General features: G+C 52.3%; 2 protein-coding genes across 13 annotated transcripts in view; both read left to right on the top strand.

The window, feature by feature from the left end:
• Positions 1-6,703, top strand: part of LOC139045588 (collagen, type I, alpha 1b-like) — a 45,747-nt gene extending 39,044 nt beyond the window's left edge. Inside the window, exons 5-6 of the mRNA XM_070512777.1 lie at positions 4,743-4,864; positions 5,271-6,703. Coding sequence (XP_070368878.1) covers positions 4,743-4,864; positions 5,271-5,370 — 222 coding nt within the window. The 3' untranslated portion in view covers positions 5,371-6,703. The remainder of the gene's footprint in view (positions 1-4,742; positions 4,865-5,270) is intronic.
• Positions 6,704-6,857: 154 nt separating this feature from the next.
• LOC106835340 (ral guanine nucleotide dissociation stimulator-like) lies at positions 6,858-21,207 on the top strand. 12 transcript variants are annotated; one of them, XM_070511532.1, is made up of 16 exons: positions 6,858-6,997; positions 8,197-8,346; positions 9,214-9,510; positions 11,788-11,898; positions 12,653-12,763; positions 13,791-13,972; positions 15,329-15,522; positions 15,665-16,032; positions 16,792-17,007; positions 17,359-17,462; positions 17,965-18,034; positions 19,098-19,166; positions 19,599-19,673; positions 20,223-20,255; positions 20,624-20,745; positions 20,918-21,207. In XM_070511532.1, the coding sequence occupies exons 6-16, from the start codon at positions 13,824-13,826 to the stop codon at positions 20,952-20,954; spliced, it is 1,437 nt and encodes a 478-aa protein (XP_070367633.1). In that variant the 5' UTR covers positions 6,858-6,997; positions 8,197-8,346; positions 9,214-9,510; positions 11,788-11,898; positions 12,653-12,763; positions 13,791-13,823; the 3' UTR covers positions 20,955-21,207. The 12 variants fall into 12 exon arrangements, 6 of the variants coding, with proteins under 6 accessions (XP_070367633.1, XP_070367634.1, XP_070367629.1 ...); XR_011503823.1 differs by lacking the exons at positions 8,197-8,346; positions 9,214-9,510 and adding an exon at positions 18,584-18,853; XM_070511533.1 differs by lacking the exon at positions 8,197-8,346.
• Positions 21,208-21,704: the final 497 nt, after the last annotated feature.

Here is a 21,704-nt window from a genome sequence, read left to right as displayed (position 1 = left end):
TGGTGTTATGGGTCTTTGGTTATTCACGATCTTTGTGGCCTTGCTGTGAGGTCAGCAAATTTGAGGAAGTGGGTGCCTCTGCCAGGCTTTACTGACGGGCTTGGGCACAGTGAGCCCATCTCGGGGTTCCATGCGGGCCATCTGGTGGGGTCCCGGGGCAGGCTTGCTGCTGGAATCCTTGGGCAGCCCGGTGCTGGGGTGAGTGGAAAGCTTGGTGCATGTCATCCAGTCTGGTCCTGGGCACAGCTGGGACCTGAGTTGGTGAGTACCAGCCCTGCAGCATGGGTTTGCACGTGGTGATTGAGAACCTGGGGCGGCAGGAGTCATCCGGGGCCATGGGAGTTGGTTGGTGCTGAGGTGAGCTGGGAGTCTTTGTTCACGGGAGTCTGGCAGAGCCAGGTGTCATGAGAGACAGCATGTGCTGGAGTGGGTCAGAAGTCTGGGATCCTGGGAGCCAGCTGGGAGCCAGGAGCTATGGGATCAGCCAGGGGTCGCAGGAGCCAGCAGGTGCTGTTTTAAGGTGGAAGCCTGGGTTCCTGGGAACCTGTTGGTGCCTGGTGCCGTGGGAGCTGTCGGGGGCCGCCTGAGTCAGCAAGTACATGTGTTAGTTGGGGACCTGGTTTTGGAGGGGCCTGCCAGGAGCCTGTTTCCCTGGGAGCTGCCTGGGGCTGCTGGACCTGTAAGGTGCCCTGGTGAGACATGGGCCTGAGTTCCCAGTAGCCCATCGGGAGCCTGGTGCCCTGGGATCTGCCTGGGGTCGCTGGAGTCAGTAAATGCTGGAGTGAGCTGGGGTCCTGGTTTGTCAGAACCCACTGGGAGCCCTGCCATGGAAGGTGCCTGAGGCCACGGGAGAAGGCAGGCACTGTGTCAGCCACAGTGTGGATCCTCCACTACCCACCAGGAGCCTGGTCCCAGGGACAAAACTTGGGGTCACAGGAGCCACCTCGGGCTGCTGAAGATGGCAGGCACTAGGCTGAGATGGGGGCCTGGGTTTCTGGAGCCTTCTGAGTCCCCGGTGCCAAGGACTCTGCTTGAGAGCACTAGAGCTGGCGTGCGCCAGGGTGAGCCAGGGGCCTGGGTCTGCAGGAGCATGCAGGGCGCCAGCAGGTGCGTAGGAGTCAGCCTGCTGCTGGGCAGGCCGGCTCTGCGTCTGCGATGAGGTCGAGCCCTCACTCCCTCTCCTCCTTGTGGGAGATTTGTGATCACTGACTCAGCCTCCTTATCGGTCACTGGTCTCTTCAGTTGTCTGTTTCCTCATGGGTGAGACTGGGTAGGTTGCTTCTAGGAACTTACTCGGTCTGCTGGGTCACCCATTGTGTTAGTGAGCCAGAGCTCAGAAGCATCTCTATGATCTTTTTATTTCTGAAGCATCAGTTGTAAGACCTGCTCTTTCAACTCTCATTTACTTTACTTGATTCTTCTCTCTTTTCTGAGGCACTCTATCTTCTAAGCATTGGTCCATTTTATTTTTTCAAAACATTAGCTCATCCTTTTGATCTTTTGCCTTCCTCCTCTATTTCCTTTTTTCTGTTCTCACCTTTGTGACTTCCATCTCTCTGCTAACTTTGGGTTCAGTTTTCCCTTTTTCTAGTGCTGTGTGTTGTCAGTTAGGTTGTTAATTTGAGATCATTCTTTAAGATGTTACAAGCTAATCACCGTAAACTTCCCTCTTAGTATTACTTTTGCTGCATCCCGTAGTTTTGTTGTGTTTTTAATTCTTTTTGTTTGTCTTGAGCTGTATTTAAATTTCCCTCTTGATTTCCTCTTTGACCTAATGTCTGTGTAAGAGGCTGCTATTTAACTTCCATCTCTCAGGAATGATGCAGGTTTCCTCCCGATATTGATTTCTAGTTTCATGCCATTGTGTTCAGGACAGATACTTGGTATAATTTCAATCGTGTTAATTTTGTTAAGATTTGTTTTGTGACCTCAAACATGATCTCTTCTGGAAAATATTCTGTGTGCTCTTGAGAAGAATGTGTATTCTGCTGCTCTTCAATAAAATGTTCTTAGTATTTAATGTCATTTATTTCTGCCGTGTCCTTAGTTTCTGTCTGGATGTTCTATCCATTGTTGAAAGTGGGGTCTTGAATTCTCCGACTTTCAACTTGTATAATCTAGTCTTCAGAATACATAAATATCTCTTAGAAGTCAGTAATAAAAGAGAAATGAAACAATTAAACTAGGCAAACGGTTGAAATAGACATTTCTCCAGAAGATATCCAGATGGCCAATAAGCACAAGAGAGATGCTCGATGTCATTCATGATTAGGGAAACGGAAATTCAAACCACAATGTGCTACTGTTTCGAACTCAATATGTAGGCTGTATTCAACATAAAGGAAAATCACAAGTGTTGGTAAAGATGAGGAGCAAGGGGAGCCCTCCTACATCACTGGTGAGAATGTAAAATGATGCAGCCGCTGTAGAGAATAGCCTTGTATTTCTTAAGATCTTCGAGCAATCAAACCATTGAGCTGGATAGTCCATTGTGAGGCATCTCCAAAAGAACATGGAAAACATATGGTCACTCACAGGAAACCTGTCCATGGACATTCCAAGCAGCAGTATTCGCAGTAGTCCAAAAGTGAAAGAAACCCAACTTTCTACCAAATTATGAACACATAAAGCAAATGTGGCACATTGATACTATGGGGTATAACACAGCCCTAAAAAGGAAGAAAGCACTGCGACGTGCTCGGCCCTGGATGATCCTTAAAAGAAGTGTTTAATTGAAGTGGTACACAAAGCCACAGGTTCTTTGATTCCATTTGAATGAAATGTCCAGAATACCAAATCCGCAGGGAGAGGAAACAGATGAGGTGCTTCCATGGCCTTGGGTTAGGGCAAAGCACAGAGGGAGTGAGTGTGGTTTCTTTTCAAGGTATTAAACATGTTCTGGAATTAGATAGTAGTGATAGCCACACAACATTATCATTGTCCTAAAAGTCACTGACTTGTGTACTTTCAAATACTTAAAATGGTGTATTTTATGTTGAGCAGATTTTCTTCAGTGAAAATTTGAAATTAGGGTAATTCATGCAGCTATTAGGGGTGAGGCACGTTGTAGCCCTGAGAGTAAACATCTGATTAGGGTCTAGAGGCAAGTACGCTAATCACACAAGCAACAGTCTGAGATCCAGTCCATAGTCATGGTCTTCACCTTGAAAAGACCAGCCAAGAAAGTAGGTCAGTGGTCTTGGGGGCCCTGGGAATCTGTTCAGAGATCTCGGTGATACTCGACAATATTCTCACCTCTTGGACCCTCTGGTGTAGGTGGGTTTGAACTTGTCAGTTGTTGATGTACATGTAGGTGGTAGACCATGGGTGGGCCCCGACCCCTCCTTCCTTGGCCAGTATAGATAGTCTGAGGCCAGGTGGTTTCCTGAAACCATTTGGCAGAGACTTAGGCGACTGTCCTACAAGGAGTAGAATAGAGTCTCATGGAGCTGCTGTCCGTGTTGGGTTATATTTGTCCACACTTCTGGGTGGCCTCAATTACCTGATTTTCTGTGGCTAGGGCCACTCCTCTATGCCAGTCCAGTCATCCTAGTAGAACAGACATATCTCTTTGGGTCGGTGGTAGCCTTTCAGGGCAGGAAACTCAGGGACTTGTGGCCTATGGGGTACACCTCTAGGGGCAGGTCCATGGAGACAATGATGTACTGCAGAACATCACCTGGGGAAAGCTGGTCAGAGGATGTGGGGGAGAGCGGGGTACCAGGGAGCGCTGTGTGATGACCCAAAAGTGGACGTTCCCACTGTAAAATATTCACAGGGCTCTTGGTGGTCAAACCAGTGATTGGTGCCCATCCACTGGCTCCCTGTGCTCTACTATCCCAGGTGATACAATCAAAGGGTGTGTGGGCCAAGAGCTGCTTGTGCCCGGGCACAGAATCACCAAGGTGGCCTCAAAGGCTCCCCCAAAATGACTCCTCAAAAAACAGCTGGGGCAGAAAATGGGTGGAGCATTTTGAAGGGAAGCTTGGGGCAAAGATGCTGTTCGATGGAGCTGGCTAAATTTGAGTATCTCATCAGGGCAGGCACTTCCGCTGGGGTACCGGTGATTGGAGGCCGTGTGACAGGCCCAGCAGTTTCTGAGTCCCGATGCTTGGCAGCCCGCTCAGCCCACTGGACTGAGGAAGTGGTGCTTACGAAGCCTCTTGCTGGCCTTGTGGAAAGCAGGGCAGTGTGGTGGGAGAAGTCGTGATAGTGTCAGAGGGAGTCATGGCGGGGATTGCGGTGTGGAAGGGGGAGAAGTGGAGGCAGGTGCAGTGGATGTGTGACCAACAATGGTCAGGAAGGGAAACCCGGGTGTACCCGGGGACAGCAGGGGTCAGCAGAGTCATGTGTCAAAACCAGACAGCAGGCCCCCAAGAGGAGCCTCTTATGCTGAGCCCCACGTCACCAAACTGAGTCTTGACTTCATTAGATTTTCGACTCTCCCGGAAACAGAATCTTAAACCAGTGGGTCAGGAATTGTCCCATCAGCCCTAGGTAGGTATTCCACGTCATAGACTGCTGCTGTCCCCTGAGGAAAGTAACCTTGCAATAACCGAGCGATCTTCCCGCCTGCTGTGACTTCTTTTTCTTCTCCCTTTTGCCTTTCAAAGTCTTTCATTCTGTACAGCTCCTTGGAGCTCCTTTCTATCTGCTAGATTGGATGCCTCCGGACGCAGGAATTGGTGAATAAAGCAATGAAGTTCTTTAGACTTACGCAGTTGTATTTTCTTTCTTAACAGCTTGGTGGCAGCAGCGGGATTGGAAGGAGACTTCTCATGGCTTCGGGGATGAGAAACACAAGGATTGGTACCCATGAAGCCTTTGAATTCTTCGTCTTTTTTGCTGTCTCTGAGGGCTGTGGGTAAGTGTCTCGTGCATCTCAGCTCCACTCTCCTTGCATTGAGCTCCTGATCTAAGTGACTTTCCATGTCCAGGTTAACGGGCCAGTCTAGCTTGACAGGATGCTCTAGCAGAGCATCTCTCTCAGCCCTGGGTTAGTCCACAGTGCCAGTCAAAGTGTTAGCAGGCAGCTGGAGCTGGCATATGGTTCCCTGAGACACTGAGTCTCTAGCCCTTGGTTAGTCCACAGTCCCAAATTTGGTGGGGTCCGCTGATTCTGCCCGCAGTCCCGACTGTTAGGGTCTGCTGGTTCCGTGCGTAGTTCTGGCCTGGGGAGAGGGTGGCACAGACGTGTGCTACATCCACACCCAGTCCTTGAAAACTTCCCACATGCATTTGACACGCATTTTTCTCTCCCTTGACTTGAGGCCGATGTCGATGAGTTCTGAGGAAATGCTGAAGGCACAGTGTGGAGGAATTCTGGGACCCTGCGTGACTACTTGGAAGAGTGCTGTCGCCTCCACCTGAACAACCACCCGGCACTACCAGAAATGAGAGGCGTCCTGTGATCGTGGATTGGAAGCCTCCTTGTTAAGATGTCAGCTTCCTCCAAAGACATGAGCCAATTAAATGCAGTCCTTATGAAAATCCCAATGACATTTTGTGCTGAAAGACACCCATCCTAAAATTCATATGGAATCTCAAGTATGCCCAGATGTCTAAAATAGTCTTAAAAGGAAGTACTAAGTTGGAGGACTCTTTTTACTGATATAAAACTTGCTACAAACCTACAATATCAAAACAGCATTGTAATGGCATAAAGACAGACACATCGAGCATCGGAACTGAATAGAGAGCCCAGAAATAAGGTGGCCAAGGTTGTTCAACGGGGAAAAGACAGTCTTTTCAACCAGTGGTTCCTGAAAAAGTGGATATCTTCATGCAAAAAATAAACTTGGATTCTGACCTCACACCACATATAAAACTTAATTCTCAATGGATCAAGACCCAAATGTAAGAACTGAAACTCTTTTAGGAAAACATGGGACAAAACGTTTCACAATAGGACTTGGCAATGATTTCATAGATATGACACTCAAGGCATGGGCAATAAAAAACAGAGTACACACACCAAAATTCATGAATATTAAAAACCTTTCTGCCTCTGAAGACAATATCAACAGAGTGGAAACAACCCATGCAGCATGGGAGTCCATATTTGCAAATGATCTATCTGACAAGGGCTGAATATCCAGAATAGACATAGAACTTCTCAACTCAGCAACAAAACAAGCAACCCAAATCAAAAATGAGCAAAGTACTTGAATAGACTTTTCCTCCAAGAAGATACGCAAATGGTCAACAAGCATATAAACAGATGCTTAATGTGATTAATCACTGGGGAAATGTAAGTCAAAATCTCAATGAGATACCACCTCACATCCATGTGACGGCACTCCAAAAAAATAGTGAAGAAAGGCATGCTGGCAAAGATGTGGAGATATTGGACCCATGTCCACTGTGGCTGGAATGTAAAATGGTATAGTTGCTGTGGAAATCAGCATGGCATTTCATTAAAACAATTAAAAATAGAATCACTAAATGACCCAACAATTCTACTTCAGGATATATACACAGCAGAGCTGAAAACTTGGTCTCAAAGACATATTTGAACACCCATGTTCACGGCATCATTGTTCATGATCGCTGAAACGTGGAACAACCCAAGGATCCATCCAGGGATGAATGGAGAAGCAACATGGGCATATATATATACAATTGCGTGTTATTCATCCTTAAAAACTAAGGATATTCTGAGATATGAGACAACATGGATGAACCTTTAGGAAATTATGCTAAATGACATCAACCAGTCGCAAAAACAGAGGCCTTGTGTGACCCCACTTATATGACATTTCTGAAATGGCCAGATTCAGAGAGACGGACAGCGGATGCTGTTGGCCAGGGGTGGGAGCAGGGGAAGGGGAGTGACCGATGAGTGGGGACAGAGCTTCAGTTCTGTGGGGCGACAAGAGTTCTGAAGATGGATTGTGGTGATGGCTGCACCACCATACGACTGTGGTCAACACACTGAAGATGCGCTTAAGGAACTTAATGTGCTTAATGACGTGTACACCGAAAAATGGTCAAGATGGTAAGTTTTACATTATGTGCGTTTTAAGCCAATAAAAATATATTTTCTGTTAAAAGTGCAAATACAAAGAAATGAGCAGAGGATGATTTAGTGTTTCCATTCGTGCTCTTCCATTCTGACCCTGGTGTTTGTCTCAGCCCTTGTACCTGAGGCAACTTTGATCAGACAAATGTTTTCATTCTGGGCCTAAGAGAACCTTGAAATCAGAATTAGACAAAACTCTTCAAAATTTTTGTGACCATGTATTTTTCAGAGAAAACATAGTAAGACATTTTTAATATTAAATTTAAGTTTGTTTTATATCAGTTTCAGGTCTACATCAGAATGATTCAATATGTGTGTATATTGTGAAATGATCACTATAAGAAGTCTCGTTGACATCTATCATCAAGAGTTACAAATGTGTTTCTTGTGATGAGAACTTCTAAGATTTACGCTATTAGCAACTTTCAAAATGCAATATAGTAGTATTAATTCCTTGACTCCTATAAAATAAGCACCATAAAACAATTCCAGTGTATCCGTTTTATTATTAATTCACTGAATCTATTTTTTCTCAGAATCAATTAATTGTTATGCAAATGGCTGAATTTGTTTTAATCTACATCATAATGTACTGACTACAGGTTCTGACATTTTAAGTTTTGTTTAGATGTTCTTATTTCCAGCAAGTTAACTTTCCTGAATGTCATCAGTCATATCAAAATATATTCAGATGTATTTCTTCTTCCATCAATATTTAGTCACTGATAAAGTTGACCGTGTGCCATTTCAACCATTATCAGTTTTGTGTGCTGAGGGTGATTTTACCCAGTAGAAGACACCGTGTAGGTTCGAAGTCTCCTTGGAGGATAAACAGTGGGGGGAGGTCAAAGCATGGTACTTGTTTCATTTGCGGAGGGTCCATTTTGACTTTGCTCTTACAAAACGTGTTCTTTGTCCGTTTGGGAATCTGAGGCCCAGAAAGTTGGAGGGACTGACCCAGACCTCAGGAGGGGTTCAGAATCCAGAGGATCAGTCAGGGCTCTGGCTTCCTTGGCCAAGGCTCCACCTCTTCCCTTCGGGTTTTCTTTGGAAACAGGGACCTCATGGTCCTAGGGGAGCCCTGCCCACCCCTGTCCATGTAGGGTCGTCTTCCTGTTCGCATCCAATCATGCACAGGCACACTCACACCGATTTCTCCTGTGTGGACCATGCAGGGACCCCAGGAAAGAGCAGGCACCAGGGAAGTGACAAGAGGCCGAGGAGAAGGCAGTCGGAGGCAGCTCTGCCATGAACAGTAGCATCCATCCTCCTGGCTACATGCCCAGCAGGCCCGAGATGGACCGAAGAATCCCTCAGGTTTCTAGGTGTGTACCTGTTCCAAGGGCATCCCTGGCCCAGCCTGGAGGGCACAGGACTGGGGAGCTGGAGTCTACTCCTGTGGGCACCTGCTACTCTGATGAGCCGTTCTCCTCTTGTGTAGACATTGGGTAGAGGAGAGAAGACCTTGGTGTCCTCCTGAGTAAAGTGGAGTGCATCCAGTGGGTGACTCCCTGGGTTCTGTATGATGCTCACGAAGTGTCTGTGGCCCTTGGTTCTCCATCGATGACGCCCTGTGCTCTGAGCACCTGAGAAAATGCTTTCCCACCAGCTGGAGATCCTTTAGAACTGAGACAGGCTTGGGGGCTTGGGTGGATGAGAACTTGGGATAAGGAAGAACATGCCAGAGCACTGTACACTGAGTCCAGAGTCCAGGGACAAGACCAGTCCTTGTTGGAGTCCTGAGGTCCTCACTTGGCAGGAGAGGGGAATCATTGCCTTGGCTGAGGTTAGGATGCCTCCTGAGAGAAGAGGACACCCAAGTGGAGGGACAGAAAGATGGGGAGAGAGAGGCTCCTGAGGTTCCTCGCATGGCCTGGAAGCCTGCAGGTCCTGCTCCTTTACCCCTGGGACAGTGGGGAGCCTTTGCCTTGAGGACACCCAAAGAAACTTCCTTCCTGTTTGTTGGCTTCTGCCAGGGCTGCAGTGCTGGCGCTGGCCACCAGGAGGCAGGCAGCCTCCAGTGTCAGTGGTGCCCGCTGGGGTTAGGTTTTCATTGTTGTCACTTCTATTGGGATGTAATTGACACACAACACTGCCTAAGTTAACACTGCTGTGTGGTACATTTCAAAGTTGCTAAGAACAAAGAAGCTAAACTTCTCATCACAAGGAAACACTGATTTTTCTGTTTTCAGTGATGGATGTTAAGTGAACTGCTGGTGTTATTGTGCAGTCTGTGTGCATCGAGTCCCTGTGCTGACTTCTTCAACTTACACGGCGCCCACTCAGCTCTGCTTCAGCTGCTGGAGCAGCGAATAGCCGTGCAGAGGCCTTTCCGGCTGTCCCCCGCCTCAGAGAGAACTCACTCCTCCTGGTACTAGCGCTCCTCTCCACAGTCTGACTTGGTGAAGAGCAGGAGGAGGGGCCACGAGTTTCACAATTCTTCACTCAGCGACTGTGCACCGAGCACGCACCCTGTGCCAGGTGCTCAGGTGGGTCTGAGTGCAGGGCTGACGATGACTGAGTGGTCCCTGCCAGTCAGGAGCTCACAGTCTGGAGGGGACAAGGACAAAAGCATGAAAGGAAAGACATGAGAGAGGAAAGAGCCAGTGCTGAGGGGACATTCAGGGGCCTGTGAGGGAGGGCTGGGGGTCACCGGGTAGGGGTCTGAAAGGCCTCACTGGGGTGACACTTGCTGGGACCAGAATGACAAGAGGGAGCCAGCCCTGCACAAGTCTGGGAGCAGCGTGCCAGGGAGAAGGCACCTCTGCTGCAGACACTCATGGGCAGAAGGGGGTTTGGCCAGAGGATGTGAGAAAGGTGGCCAGTGTGGCTGGAGGAAGCCTGGGGGGCAGAGAAGGAGGGGGCAGTGCCAGATCCTGGGGCTTGAAATCACAGTTCCAGTGCCTTGAATCTGAAAACGACAAATGCCTCATATCTCACAATTTTTGCGATTGAATCAGACATACATGAGCTTGGTTCCTCTGCTCAAGATGCCTCAAGGCCAGGGCCGCAACCTCAGCTGATGCTCGACTGGCAGAGAATTTCCTCCCAGGTTTCCTCAAAGGATTCAGGGTACAGTTTGGACTCAGAGGATGGGTTGCTTTCTCTCTGTTGGCCTGGGTGCTGCCTCGGTTCCCTCCCACGTGGGTCTCTGTATATGGCAGCTCAAAACATCTCTGCTTGATTCCCCAGCTCAGGGATAGGGAAGAGAGAGAGAGAAGGGAAAGAGAGAGAGAAGAGAGAGGTGGAACTTAAGAGAGGGAATAAGAAGGAAGTGAGAGACTTTTTGTGTTTAAAATTTAGGCATGACATCCGTCCCGACTGGCTGTGTTCTATTGGTGAGAGCCAGTCACTAAGCATTCAGTGGTCACACAGGAATCTGTGAGGGATGTGTGTGCCACGGGTGGGGATCTCTGGGAGCCATTGTGAAGGCTGCCCACCTCATAGTTCAACATGTGTCACTTGGGTCTCTTTCTAAATAGAAGAGGAAACAATGGAGTGGTTTGAATCCAGAGGATGACAGTGTCTGGATTTCATTCATCAACCCTCTCCTTGTGCTGACATTGAAATGAGGCCAAGAGAGGAGGTGCCTGTTGCAATATCGCATTGCTGAACCCAGGCCTGTTTTGAGTGGTGTTCATGCTACATCCCTTCTCGTAATTCTTCCATCTCCTTGTTTGTGCATTACTTGCACTGGACACCAGCTCACAGGTGGTATGGATATTATCTCATATACACCTGATGATGTCCCTGGCAAGTATATTCTAGGCGGATTCCCCTTGTGCAGGTTTGGAGACTGGGGAGGCCCTGAGAGGCACCATGAGGTTTCCAGGACAGAGAACTGGTAAGATAAAGGAGGTCTGAATTCTGCTCTGCCTCCTCAAAGCTGGGACCCTCATGACATTGCCAGGGAGCTGTGGCTAGGGCTGTGGAAGCTCCTCATGTATAGTTAAGAAGATGACATGAGGGTGGTTTGGGTAGGTCTGATTACAGGAAGCAGCCCAGGTAATGGAATCTTGAAAACGTGACCTCACTTCCTTGGCGATAGACCCCAACAGACTTAGAACTCTGGTAACCAGGCAGTTACATTCTAGACACAGGCCCCTAGCCAGCTCATTTGACTGGACACACTTCAGACAACAAGATGTTTGCTTGTTGTGTCCCAGTTTTCAGAGGCTCTAGGCTCAGGAAAGCCCAGAGTGTGAGACTGTTGTGTTGTTGTAGAAGTTGGCTTAACCCTCATCCTCGGAGCCACAGGCCATTTGGCAGGAGGTACCCAAAGGTAATGTGGGGCAGCCCAGAGCAGCCCAATGTAGGGCAGGACACAGCTCTGATCCCACCTGAGCAGCCCCATAGCCCTTGCCCCCTGTGTGAGTGTTTGTGTGTGAGTGTCTCTGTGTGTGTGTGTGTGTGTGTGTGTGTGTGCGCATGGGCACTGTCAGGGAAGGCAGCAGGTGAGGAGTGGGTCCCTCCTGGGCAGGAGGAGAGTGTTATGTGCTGTCAGCCTGGTAAGTCTGTGATATTCATACCCCAGGGCCTGGCTTGCAGCCTGAGCAGGTGGGTGCTGGAGATGAAGCTCCTCTGCCCTCGCGTTAATCCCGAGCCTTAGAAGTTTCATCTAGTTCCCTCCCTGGTCAGATGTCTGTGCAGATGTCCCTGTGTGCCTGAACTAAGGAATAGAATTTCTCGTGGGGGTATCCCCCTGTGGCGATGTCCAGCAGGCCCCTGATGCCTCCTGGCCCGTCTGCCGGGCACTGTCTTTCCAGAGCTCCACGCAGGAGATCTTTGAAGAGTTATGTGAAGGGTTCGACTTCTCTCCCTCCCTAGTCAAGGGGCAGGAGCAGCAGGCCACCAGCAGCATCCTGTGCCGGTCTGAGGTGAGAGCAGGAGCAGAAGGTCTTTACCCCCACCCCCCAAGATGTTCAGGGTGGGCCTGGAACCCTGGTACAAATCTGAGCACACCCCTGTTGCCCTCACAGGGCTTTCCCAACGGAGTGTCCTACGGCCTTGCTCCTGAAGGAGTCTGGGCCTCCTCTCCTCCCCAGCCAGCTGTGGGGTAAGGTGGAAAGACACTCTTCACATGTTTCTTGGAATCATAGAGGAAATGTTTAACGTTGTTATCACTTTTCACGAGGCCATGAGGACCTTAGCATTTTGCTCCTGTTTTGATTGATGTAGCTGCCCGGCTGGGAAGCTGTGTAGCACTCAGCGCCACTGTCCTTGCAGACCTTCTCCAAGCCTCACAAATCATCACACTTGCTAGGCTGATTACACACAAAGAGGATGGGGGTGGATTACAGGATTCTATACATTTCTCTGCACCTTGTCATCTCACAAAACACTTCAAATCAGAGCAGTTTGTTACGTGCTGTAAAACTGGTGAGTCTGTGATATTCATAGCTCAGGCTGGCAGCCTGAGCAGGTGGGTGCTGGAGATCAAGCTCCTCTGCCCTTGTGTTACTCCCGAACCTTAGAAGTTTCATCTAGTTCCCTCCCTGGTCAGATGTCTGTGCAGATGTCCCTGTGTGCCTGAACTAGGGAACAGAAATTCTCATGGGGTTGTCCCCCTATGGCGATGTCCAGCAGGCTCCTGATGCCTCCTGGCCCGTCTGCCGGGCTCTGTCTTTCCAGAACTCCACGCAGGAGATCTTTGAAAAGCTATGTGACGGGTTCGACTTCTCTCCCTCCCTAGTCAAGGGGCAGGAGCAGCAGGCCACCAGCAGCATCCTGTGCCGGTCTGAGGTGAGAGCAGGAGCACAGGGTCTCCCTGCCCACCACCCCAAGATGTTCAGGGTGGGCCTGGACCCCAGGTCTGAATCTGAGCACACCCCTGGGGCCCTCACAGGGCTTTCCGAATGGAGTGTCCTACGGCCTTGCTCCTGAAGGAGTCTGGGCCTCCTCTCCTCCCCAGCCAGCTGTGGGGTAAGGTGGAAAGACACTCTTCACATGTTTCTTGGAATCATAGAGGAAATGTTTAACGTTGTTATCACTTTTCACGAGGCCATGAGGACCTTAGCATTTTGCTCCTGTTTTGATTGATGTAGCTGCCCGGCTGGGAAGCTGTGTAGCACTCAGGCCACTGTCCTTGCAGACATTCTCCAGGCCTCACAAATCATCACACTTGCTAGGCTGATTACACACAAAGAGGATGGGGGTGGATTACAGGATCCTATACATTCCTCTGCAACTTCGCATCTCACGAAACACATCAACTCATCATAGGCCACTCAGGTCAGGAGCTGAGGCCTTTTTGACTTCATCATAATTCCACATAGGAGGACATTTTCCTCAGTGATTCAGTCTTTCAATGCTGTTGGACCTGGACATGACCCAATTCTGTTGCCATTTGAGCAACACGCTGCAGGGCACATCTTAAATGTGTCCCAATAGACTCAGAGTTTTCTAGGTCTGCCATGACATAGAACCGCAGATTGGCGGAAGGTCACTAATCGTCTCTTTGCTCATGTCTGTGGTGGGGATGTTTATTGATGACTCCCTGGGATAATGCTCTTAACACAGGCTCTTAATGCACAGAGGTGCGATTGTTCCTCAGGTCACAGAATACCTTGAAAGTACTGAGTGTCATTCCCCTAAAAATCAAATTGTACTTGGAAGTCCAAAACCATTTCCCAGGTGGGCTCTCGTCCGTCTTATACAACTTCCTGAGGTGCTGGGAGGTTCTGGTCTGAGCTCCAGACCCTGATGCTCCTGGTGGTTCATGGTGATGCCACTAACACTGTGTCCCACCTTGTCCACGTGGTATGCCAAGGAACCCACCCTGTCCGTAGCTGAGGCCCGCACGATGCTGACCCTCAAGGCAGGTGCAGTGCAGAAGGTGGTAGGCTCCCTGCAACCATCCTTCCACGGAAGATCCATCTCTGTCACCACCTTCCCGTGTGTGTACCAGGCCTTCTACTCCACCCCACAGGTCCTGGATAAGCTGTTCCAGAGGTGAGTTCCCACCCCTCCACAGCACAGCAGGGAGTCTCCCACCTAATAGACTTGTGCTTTGGGAACGTCCCCACACCTCTCTGAGCATCACCTTGCTCATCTGAATAGTGGGGTGGTAAAAGAATGAACCTCACAGGGTCACTGAAGGAAAACACGGGAGAAACCATGGCAGGCACTTGCCTGGTGCCGGACTCCACAGAAGGGGCTGCTGCTCATGCTGCGCATCCTCAGGCTTATTGCTTCCGTCCCCAGTGAGGAGACTCTCTGCCTCTCCCCTCGCTGGCCTGTGGCCTTCCCGAGTGTGGAAAAGCACATGGAAAGCAAACTGTTTTCCTATTGGCAAGACAATTTAGCGATTCCATCTAGCTGATCCTGGTCCTTGTCTTTGTTGCGGCCAGAGTAGTGGTCTCTGGGGGCAGCAGAGGAGACGCAGGCCCACTCAGAATTCTGGGAAGGCTCTGGATGGGGTTCATTCATTCAATACTATATGTTAAGCTCCTAGTACATTCATACCCTTTCCTACACACTAAGGATGCCCAAGGAAGGAAGCAGACACTATCCCGGGGGCTCAATTCTAGCCTGAGAGCTAGATGCTCACTTCTGGGCGTCATGAGTATTCATGCCCACAGGACCTTAGATGTGACACCCTCTTGGCCTCCTCTAGATATGGACGCATCCTCTTATAGTCAGACCACGATGACAGACTTCAAGGACCAACTAAGACCATGAGTGGTGTTGAGTCCAGAGGGAGGGCCTCCTGTGTCCACAGAAGGGGCTAGGAGACCATGGGGACTGTCGCTAGCGATGGACTGGCAGACCCTGGATCTCACACCTCTTGGGGTTTCTGTGGGAGGCCTGAGGTCTGCGGTCTTCCCTACAGGAGGAAATGAATCAAAGAGACGTGTTGATGGGGTGCCAGTCCCGCCATGGGAAGCAGAGGAGAGGCTGGGCTGAGTCGGCCACTGAGAGACCCATCGCTTCCACAGTTCCCTCTCCCTCTCCCTGCCCTCTGCACATGCACCTCTCCTAAGCACCGCCACTGGGGCCCAGAACAGTAGGTGGTGAGCAGCCTGGTCACAAATCTGCCTCAAACCTCAGTCCTGATGCTCGAGTGTGCAGGATGGGGTAGGCTGTGTCCAGGCCCTTTGGGAAAAGAGTGTCAGATGGAAGGCCAGACGCACACAGGCTCTCTGTTAGATTGGCTGATGATCAGGCCTTCCAGTGCAAGGACAGCCACCCAGGGATTGGAGTGCCTGGTCCATCCTCTGGGGCTCAGGCACAGAGAAGGTGCTGTGGGAACACAGTGTGGAACAGCAGGCCAGGCCTGTGACTCTCTTCACACATGGCTCTCCCCAGTGCTCTCTCTCCTACCTGCGGCCCCTGGCATCAGGAGAACTCCCAGGATATGTGGCAGATGCTGCACCACTCCAGGATCAAGCTGACGTTGGCGTATCTACAGGACCTCTTGCCTGGCTCAGTCCTGAAGCACCAGGCCACCCCTTTTCTCATCCAGGTGGATCTTTTCCAGGCCACTGAGTTGGAGACAGAGGGTAAGGGAGACCGTAGGCTTGGAAGACTACCCCAGTGGGTGGGTCATGACTGGGGATTCATTTAAAGACAGTGGGATCTTTGCTGTTTGGGGAAAGGCACATGGAAAGCAACTTATGTAGCTGACCCTTTGTCTTTCTCCAGCTCCTGCCCCAGCTCCAGCACTTCTGCCAGCGGCAGAGGCAGAAAAGGGGCCACCTCTGGAGCTGGACGGAAGTCCAGTTCTATTTCTGCCATCACTCCTAGCGCTGGAGCCATCAGCTGCTCCAGACCCGGAGCGAGTGCCATCAGCAGCCCCAGCCCAAGTGGCAGGTCCTGAACTGGACTCAACGGAACCTAGGGGTCTGCTGGGATTTCCACCTCAGACTCCAGTAACAGACGCAGAATCGGCTCCAGTTCCAGAGGCTTCCCACCCCTGGCAAGTGACCAGGAAGGAGCAGCCCGATGGAAAGCCTAGCCTCATGGCCTTCTCCCCAAGGGAGGTGGCAGAACAGCTGACGGTCATTGACGCAGTGAGCACCTGGGCTCTCAGGTCGGGGTGGGGCAGGCCATCCCTCTGCCATCAGCTGCCCCAGACTTGCTTTTGCCTTTGGGGACTCCTATGACCTGGGTCCAAATCCCAGCTCCACCACTTCCCAACCTTGGGATCTGGGCAACTCCCCAGCCTTCATGTTCCACCCTCACGCTGTAGAGATGGGGACCAAGAGGACCCGCTGCACAGAGTGGCTGAGCACATTGAGTGAAGTAGAACACAGAGCAAGCCCGGTGGGGCCTGGCCCGAGAGGTGGGGGAGGAGAACGCACTGTGTGCAGCCAGGAACTCGGGCGGTCCAGCCATCTGCCCCGGAGGCTCAGCAGCCTCAGCACTTGTGATGCACCTGACGTGTACTTAACTAAAAGGGAGACAACCTGACAAAGCCCGTGGGTGTAGCTGGCACAGGGGAATGTGCAGCGGAATGGGGACTGGGACCAGCGGATGCTCAGGATGCAGGAAGATGCCCCCTTGGGAGGTGCCAAGTGGAGCAGCCCTCTGGAGCTTGCAGTTCGTGGGGCTGGGCTGGGTGCAAATGCTCCTGCCTTTTCCCCAACAGTCTCGAGTCCCTGGTCCTCCTGTGCTGGGTGCTCTCAGTGGAAGAACAATGAAAGCCAGGGGCTCCCACCAGGCTGAGAACACATGCTCAGCCTCCTGAGCCCCAGCTTAGACCAGTGACTCCTGCCTGGACACTGAGCTGGGCTGTGACAGGGCTGAGTGACTCTCCCCCTCTTCACCAGGAATTGTTCCAGAACGTCGTGCCCTCTGAGTATCTGGGCTTCACCTGGGGCAAAAGAAACCAGCCTGGACATGAGAACGTGGCACCCACCGTCCGGGCCACAGTGGTGCAGTTCAACAGAGTAGCAAATTGTGTCATGACGTCCTGCCTTGGGGACCCAAACATGACGGCCCAGGTCAGGGCCAAGGTCCTGGAGCGGTGGATCGAGGTGGCCAGGGTATGCAGGGGGAGACCCTCTCCAGAGCCATGGAACTGCCCCTTCTCCTTGATCAGCTCTCAGGACTGAAGGCTGTACTCTAAGCCCCGGCACAGTTGCTAGGTCCTTCCTGCCAAGGGCCCGCTGACCTTGACTGGCATGTCCCAGTGGTGGGATGGTCACTTCCTCTCTGGCTCCTTCCTGTTTTGAGCAAAATTCCTCCTCCTGGAAGTGTTACTCTGGTCCACCTGTACCCTCCCTGGCACCCTGGGCATCTGTCCCACTCAGGAGGGGTGAGTGGAAGGGAGGAGGACTGAAGCCAGAGCAGACAGGGCTCCTGCTCCCCTCCCAGCTCCTCCTCTCCCTCCTCAGGAGTGCCAAGCCTTGAGGAACTTTTCGTCCTTGTACGCCATCGTCTCGGCTCTGCAGAGCATGCCCATATACAGACTGAACAAGACCTGGGGGAAAGTGTCCAGGTGGGGAGGCCTCTCCACAGGAGGACCAGGGGGAGGAGGGAGCTCCCACGTGTCTGCCATTGCCCTCTCGTCGGCTGGGGCTTCCTGGGTGGCAGTAAGCCCTGGGCACAGGGCCTGGGTGGGTGTGCAGTGTCCCTGATCCTCACTGGCAACTTAGGCCACCAGTTCTGCTTCAGGACTCAAGTTGCTTAGATGTCACATAGTGGGTTGAACCAAGGTGGAGATTTTCAAGTGTTTGCCATACAGCCACAGAACTCTATGCCCAGTGGAAACCCTAACTGGTCAAAATACAGCTGCTCCATAGAAAAGGGAGTGGTGGCCCCAGGTGACCAACATGAGAGCCCCCTCTGCAGTCCCATGGCTACGTCAGTGCTTAGAGGAACCACGCAAAAATCCTCATCCAGGCAGTTTGGATTTTCTAGATTCTCATAGAGAAGGGACTTGCTCTTATGCCCCCTGCCCCATTGTTCCTGAGCTTCTCCTTCCTCCTTTCCCCTCTCAGGAAGAGCTGCCGAAAATTTAAAAAGCTCTGTGATGAGGACAACTCCCTGAGCTGGGAGCTGCTCATCAAGGTAGAGTGGAGGCTGGAGTGTGGAGGGAGAGGCGGGGTGGGGGAAACGGGGACAGGCAGGATGTGGACGGTAATTTCTCCCTTGAAGTTTCTGTGGACAATTCCAGTCTTCCCTGGATGAACAGGAAGATGGGGTCTGTTTGGTCCATGGGCAGGTGGGGGAGGTGTCTGTGGGCTGGGAAGCCCTGGTCATGGCAGGAATTGGGGGTGTCTGGGCTGATCCAGGTGGGGATGCTGAGCTGGCTGGTTGAGCAGGGGCTGGCTTCCATTTTGGTCCACGCTCTCAGCACTTAGATTCTTCCAGGCTGTTGCGTGGATGGGGTGGGCGGGGGTATGTTTCTTCCCTGAACCAGCTCACTGTGTCTTTAGGAAGCCAGGCCCCCACTGCTCCTTCTGTCTTCACCATTTCTCCATGAGGAGGGCACCCTGCCTGCCCTCGGGATGGGCACTGCCAGGCATTCCCCCAGGCCAGGTGGTCAAATGGGCTGTCCAGGCTTGAGTCGGAATGACTGGAGCATGACAGATGTGTGTGCATGTTTTGACTCCCCAGTGGCCCTACCACAGTCGCTGCTAGTCTGTCCCTGTCAGGAACCTCACCTGGGTCCTAGTCAGCAGTAACTGGTGCCCAGGTGGCTTTTGAGAAGTGTCCAGGAAACTGGTGGTGCTCAGTGGATCTTTCCTGAGTGGACCTCGTAGTCTTCCCGTGAAAGAAAAACCAAAGTGTCCTGTCAGCCCCACCCCACCCTTTCACGCCGGGTGGGGTGAGAGCCAGAACCATGCAGACCGTCACTGACGCTGAGTCCTCAGGAGACCCTGCGAGGTAGGTGGAGTTGTCACACATTCCAGATGAGGAGGCTGACTCAAGGAGGACAGGCCTCAGGTCCAAGGTCATACAGCAAGAGTGTTGGAGCTGGGATTGTTCTAGAATCAGAGCATGCTGGAGGATGGAGCAGCATTGGTACCAGCTGACTTGATTCAGACGTCCAGGGCTGAGGTCAGAGGGGCTGAAGAGAAGTGGGGTGAGGGGAGGATGGCCTCCTTGACCCTGTCCCTGATCCTGGCAGAAGCAGCCCTCCAAGTTTGCCACCCTGCTGAGGACCCTCCAGAGAGGCCGGAAGAGGCAGCAGCAGAAGGTGAGTGCGCCTTTGGGGAGGGGCTCCAAGGTCAGAGGAGGGGTCTCTGCCCTCCCAGCTGGGGGCTCCAACTCAGAGAGGGGGCCTTCCTCCTGCAGCCCTCCTCCTGTTGCCACAGAGCCTGACACCCGCCCCTAGAAGTGACCAGGAGGAGGGCCTGGGGAGCTGCAGCAGGATGGGTCAGGAGAGTGGAGGGGCCCAGGATCAAAGGCCCTGTGACAAGCCAAAAGCAGGCCCTGGGAGGTGACCAGGAGGAGTCTGGTGTTCTTGGAGGGTGAGGGGTGGGGATTGAGGGCCAGCTATGAAGGGTTTGAGGCTACTCCATGTGGGGACCCTGGGCTGGGCCAGGAGGCTGAGGAGGAGGAGTTTTCAGGGGAGGGTCATGGGGACACCTGAGACCGGTGCTCATGCCATCTAATCCCAATGGCACAGGGCATCGTCCCCTTCCTGGGCAGCATGCTAACTGACCTGATCATGCTGGACACTGCCATGGAGGATTACGGAAATGTGAGTGAGGCCGGGGGCCGGAAGGGGGTGACCAGGTTGGGACTTGGGAAGACACCGTCCCAGTACCAAGACCTGAGTGGTCAGAATGTGGTAACTTCCTGTCATGACAGGCTCCCTGGCTTCCCTGTGTTCTGAGATAGTGTGCCCCTCTTAGCAATGAGGGAACGAAGGCTCCACGTGGAGCCCGTCCTGGGTCCCCAGGCTGGCGAAGCAGCAGAGCTGCCTGCCTGCAGAGCTGCAGGGGTTTTGTTGGAAGCGAGAGAGAACTCGGCCTCCAAGTCAGGCAGCACACTGAGGGAGCTGTCCCTTCCTGCCTGAGGACTCAGCCTCCCTGTCCGTCATCAGAGGGTTGGGCTACAAGGTCCCTGAGTGTCGGCCCCCATGTCCTCCCTTCACTGGAGCCCAGAGCCTGGCCTGGGTCCAAGTCCTGTTTTGTGTCATGCCCAGCCCCCTCCTGGACCTGGAGCAGGGCACCATGAGAAGAGGTGCACGGGGGCTGGTCATAGGTAGGGGGCTCGTTCTGATGGACTTTTGCTGTCTACCTTCCAGGGCAATGAGATCAACCACGAGAAAAAGAAAAAGGTGAGCAGCTGTGACCTTCCATGTCAGGGAGGAGAGGGGAGTGGAAACCAGAGACACCCCTAGGCAGAACTCTCCTGGGCTCCACCCCCTGCATCTTACATTTATGGAGAGAGTTGGATGACAGAGAATTAGGAGACCCATCCAGTGGGGGCGGGGTGGGGGCAGTGGTGGGCATCAAGCGAAACTTCCTGCAGGAGGGGCTTATACCCATCTCTGAGTACAGGTAGGACCTGCATGGAATTGGAGGGAAGGAGGGTCCCATGTGAGCAAGGACCCAGGACCAGCCCCTGCCCCACTCCTCACCCCCTGAAGACCCTGCAGCGTCCCCAGCAGGCTCTGTCTGCATCGTCTCCTCCCTCTGGTCCCAGGAGCACAAAGTGATGATGGAGATCGTGCAGCTCCAGGAGGCTGCAGAGAATTACAACCTAGAGCCCCAGGAGCGATTCAGGGCCTGGTTCTGGGACATGCAGCAGCTCAGTGAGGAAGAGAGGTGAGGCCGGCCAGGAGATGGGGAGGGCCAGGTGGACTCTCCCTGCTGGCCAGTCCGGAGAGCCTGCGTCCATGGCTCCCTTGTCAGCCCTGTTGGGGTGCTGGGCAGATGCCGGGAGGGACACCTGAGCTGTGGAGTGTGGGAGGCTCACAGGTGCCACTCTGTCCTGTAGCTTCAGCCTGTCCTGCCAGCTGGAGCCCCGATCCTAGTTGGCCAGCAAATCTCTCCAGGCCCAGAGAGCACGGCCATCATGAAGCTGAGGAGGGAGTGAGTGTCCCATGGCCGTATGAACTCTTCCTTGGCAGCGGGGACCCAGCTGCGGCACTCGGGGTGCACGGGCCCCACCGCCTGCCACCCCTTCCCCGAGGACAGTTTCCATCTCTGTAGGGGTGAGAATCACTTCTTGTAAATAGTTCATGCCAGATTTGCACACTGTTGTATTAAAGTCATGTTTCTCTTACAGCCTGGGAGTGGTGGTTCTTTCACATTCTGTGCTAATTTAAACGCTGTCCAGACTCTCAGATTCCTCACTGGATTAAGACCTATTTCAGTCATCCCATTATTGTGTGTGGGAGAGGGGGGAAGGTGCAGCCCCTCCCTGGCTGCTGAAGGAGACCCCAAGGGCCCCTTCTCAGAGGACAGGTCCGTGTCAGCATCGTGAAGCTGGGCCAGGAGCAGAGACAGCCCCTCAGACCCCTGAGATGGGAGGTCGAGGTGTTTTCTCAGGCCGAGCATCCACCACGGAAATGTGGGGGTTCCTAGAGCCACCACTTGCCAGGCCCACTCTGTGCCCCAGGAGAGGGGCTGCCCATCCACACTCCGGAGGGAGAGGAAACATTTCCTGCGTCTCTTGTGGAGGTCTCTCTGGACACCATGTTTGGGAACTTGGAGTTTCCTAGTTCAGCCTCTGGAAACGCATCAGCTCTAAGTGGGGAAAACAGGCAGAGATCAAACTGTGC

Source organism: Equus asinus, chromosome 6, assembly GCF_041296235.1.
Source record: "Equus asinus isolate D_3611 breed Donkey chromosome 6, EquAss-T2T_v2, whole genome shotgun sequence".
NCBI classification, from domain to species: domain Eukaryota; kingdom Metazoa; phylum Chordata; class Mammalia; order Perissodactyla; family Equidae; genus Equus; species Equus asinus.
Note: the sequence above shows the minus strand (reverse complement) of the source record. Positions and strands in the feature narration are given on the sequence as shown.

Bases quoted from the DNA above. Each gene is read 5' to 3' on its own strand.
- LOC106835340 (XM_070511527.1), top strand. The intron at 11,899-12,652 runs GTGAGAGCAGGA...CTGTCTTTCCAG, and splicing joins GCATCCTGTGCCGGTCTGAG to AACTCCACGCAGGAGATCTT. The intron at 12,764-13,790 runs GTGAGAGCAGGA...TGGTATGCCAAG, and splicing joins GCATCCTGTGCCGGTCTGAG to GAACCCACCCTGTCCGTAGC.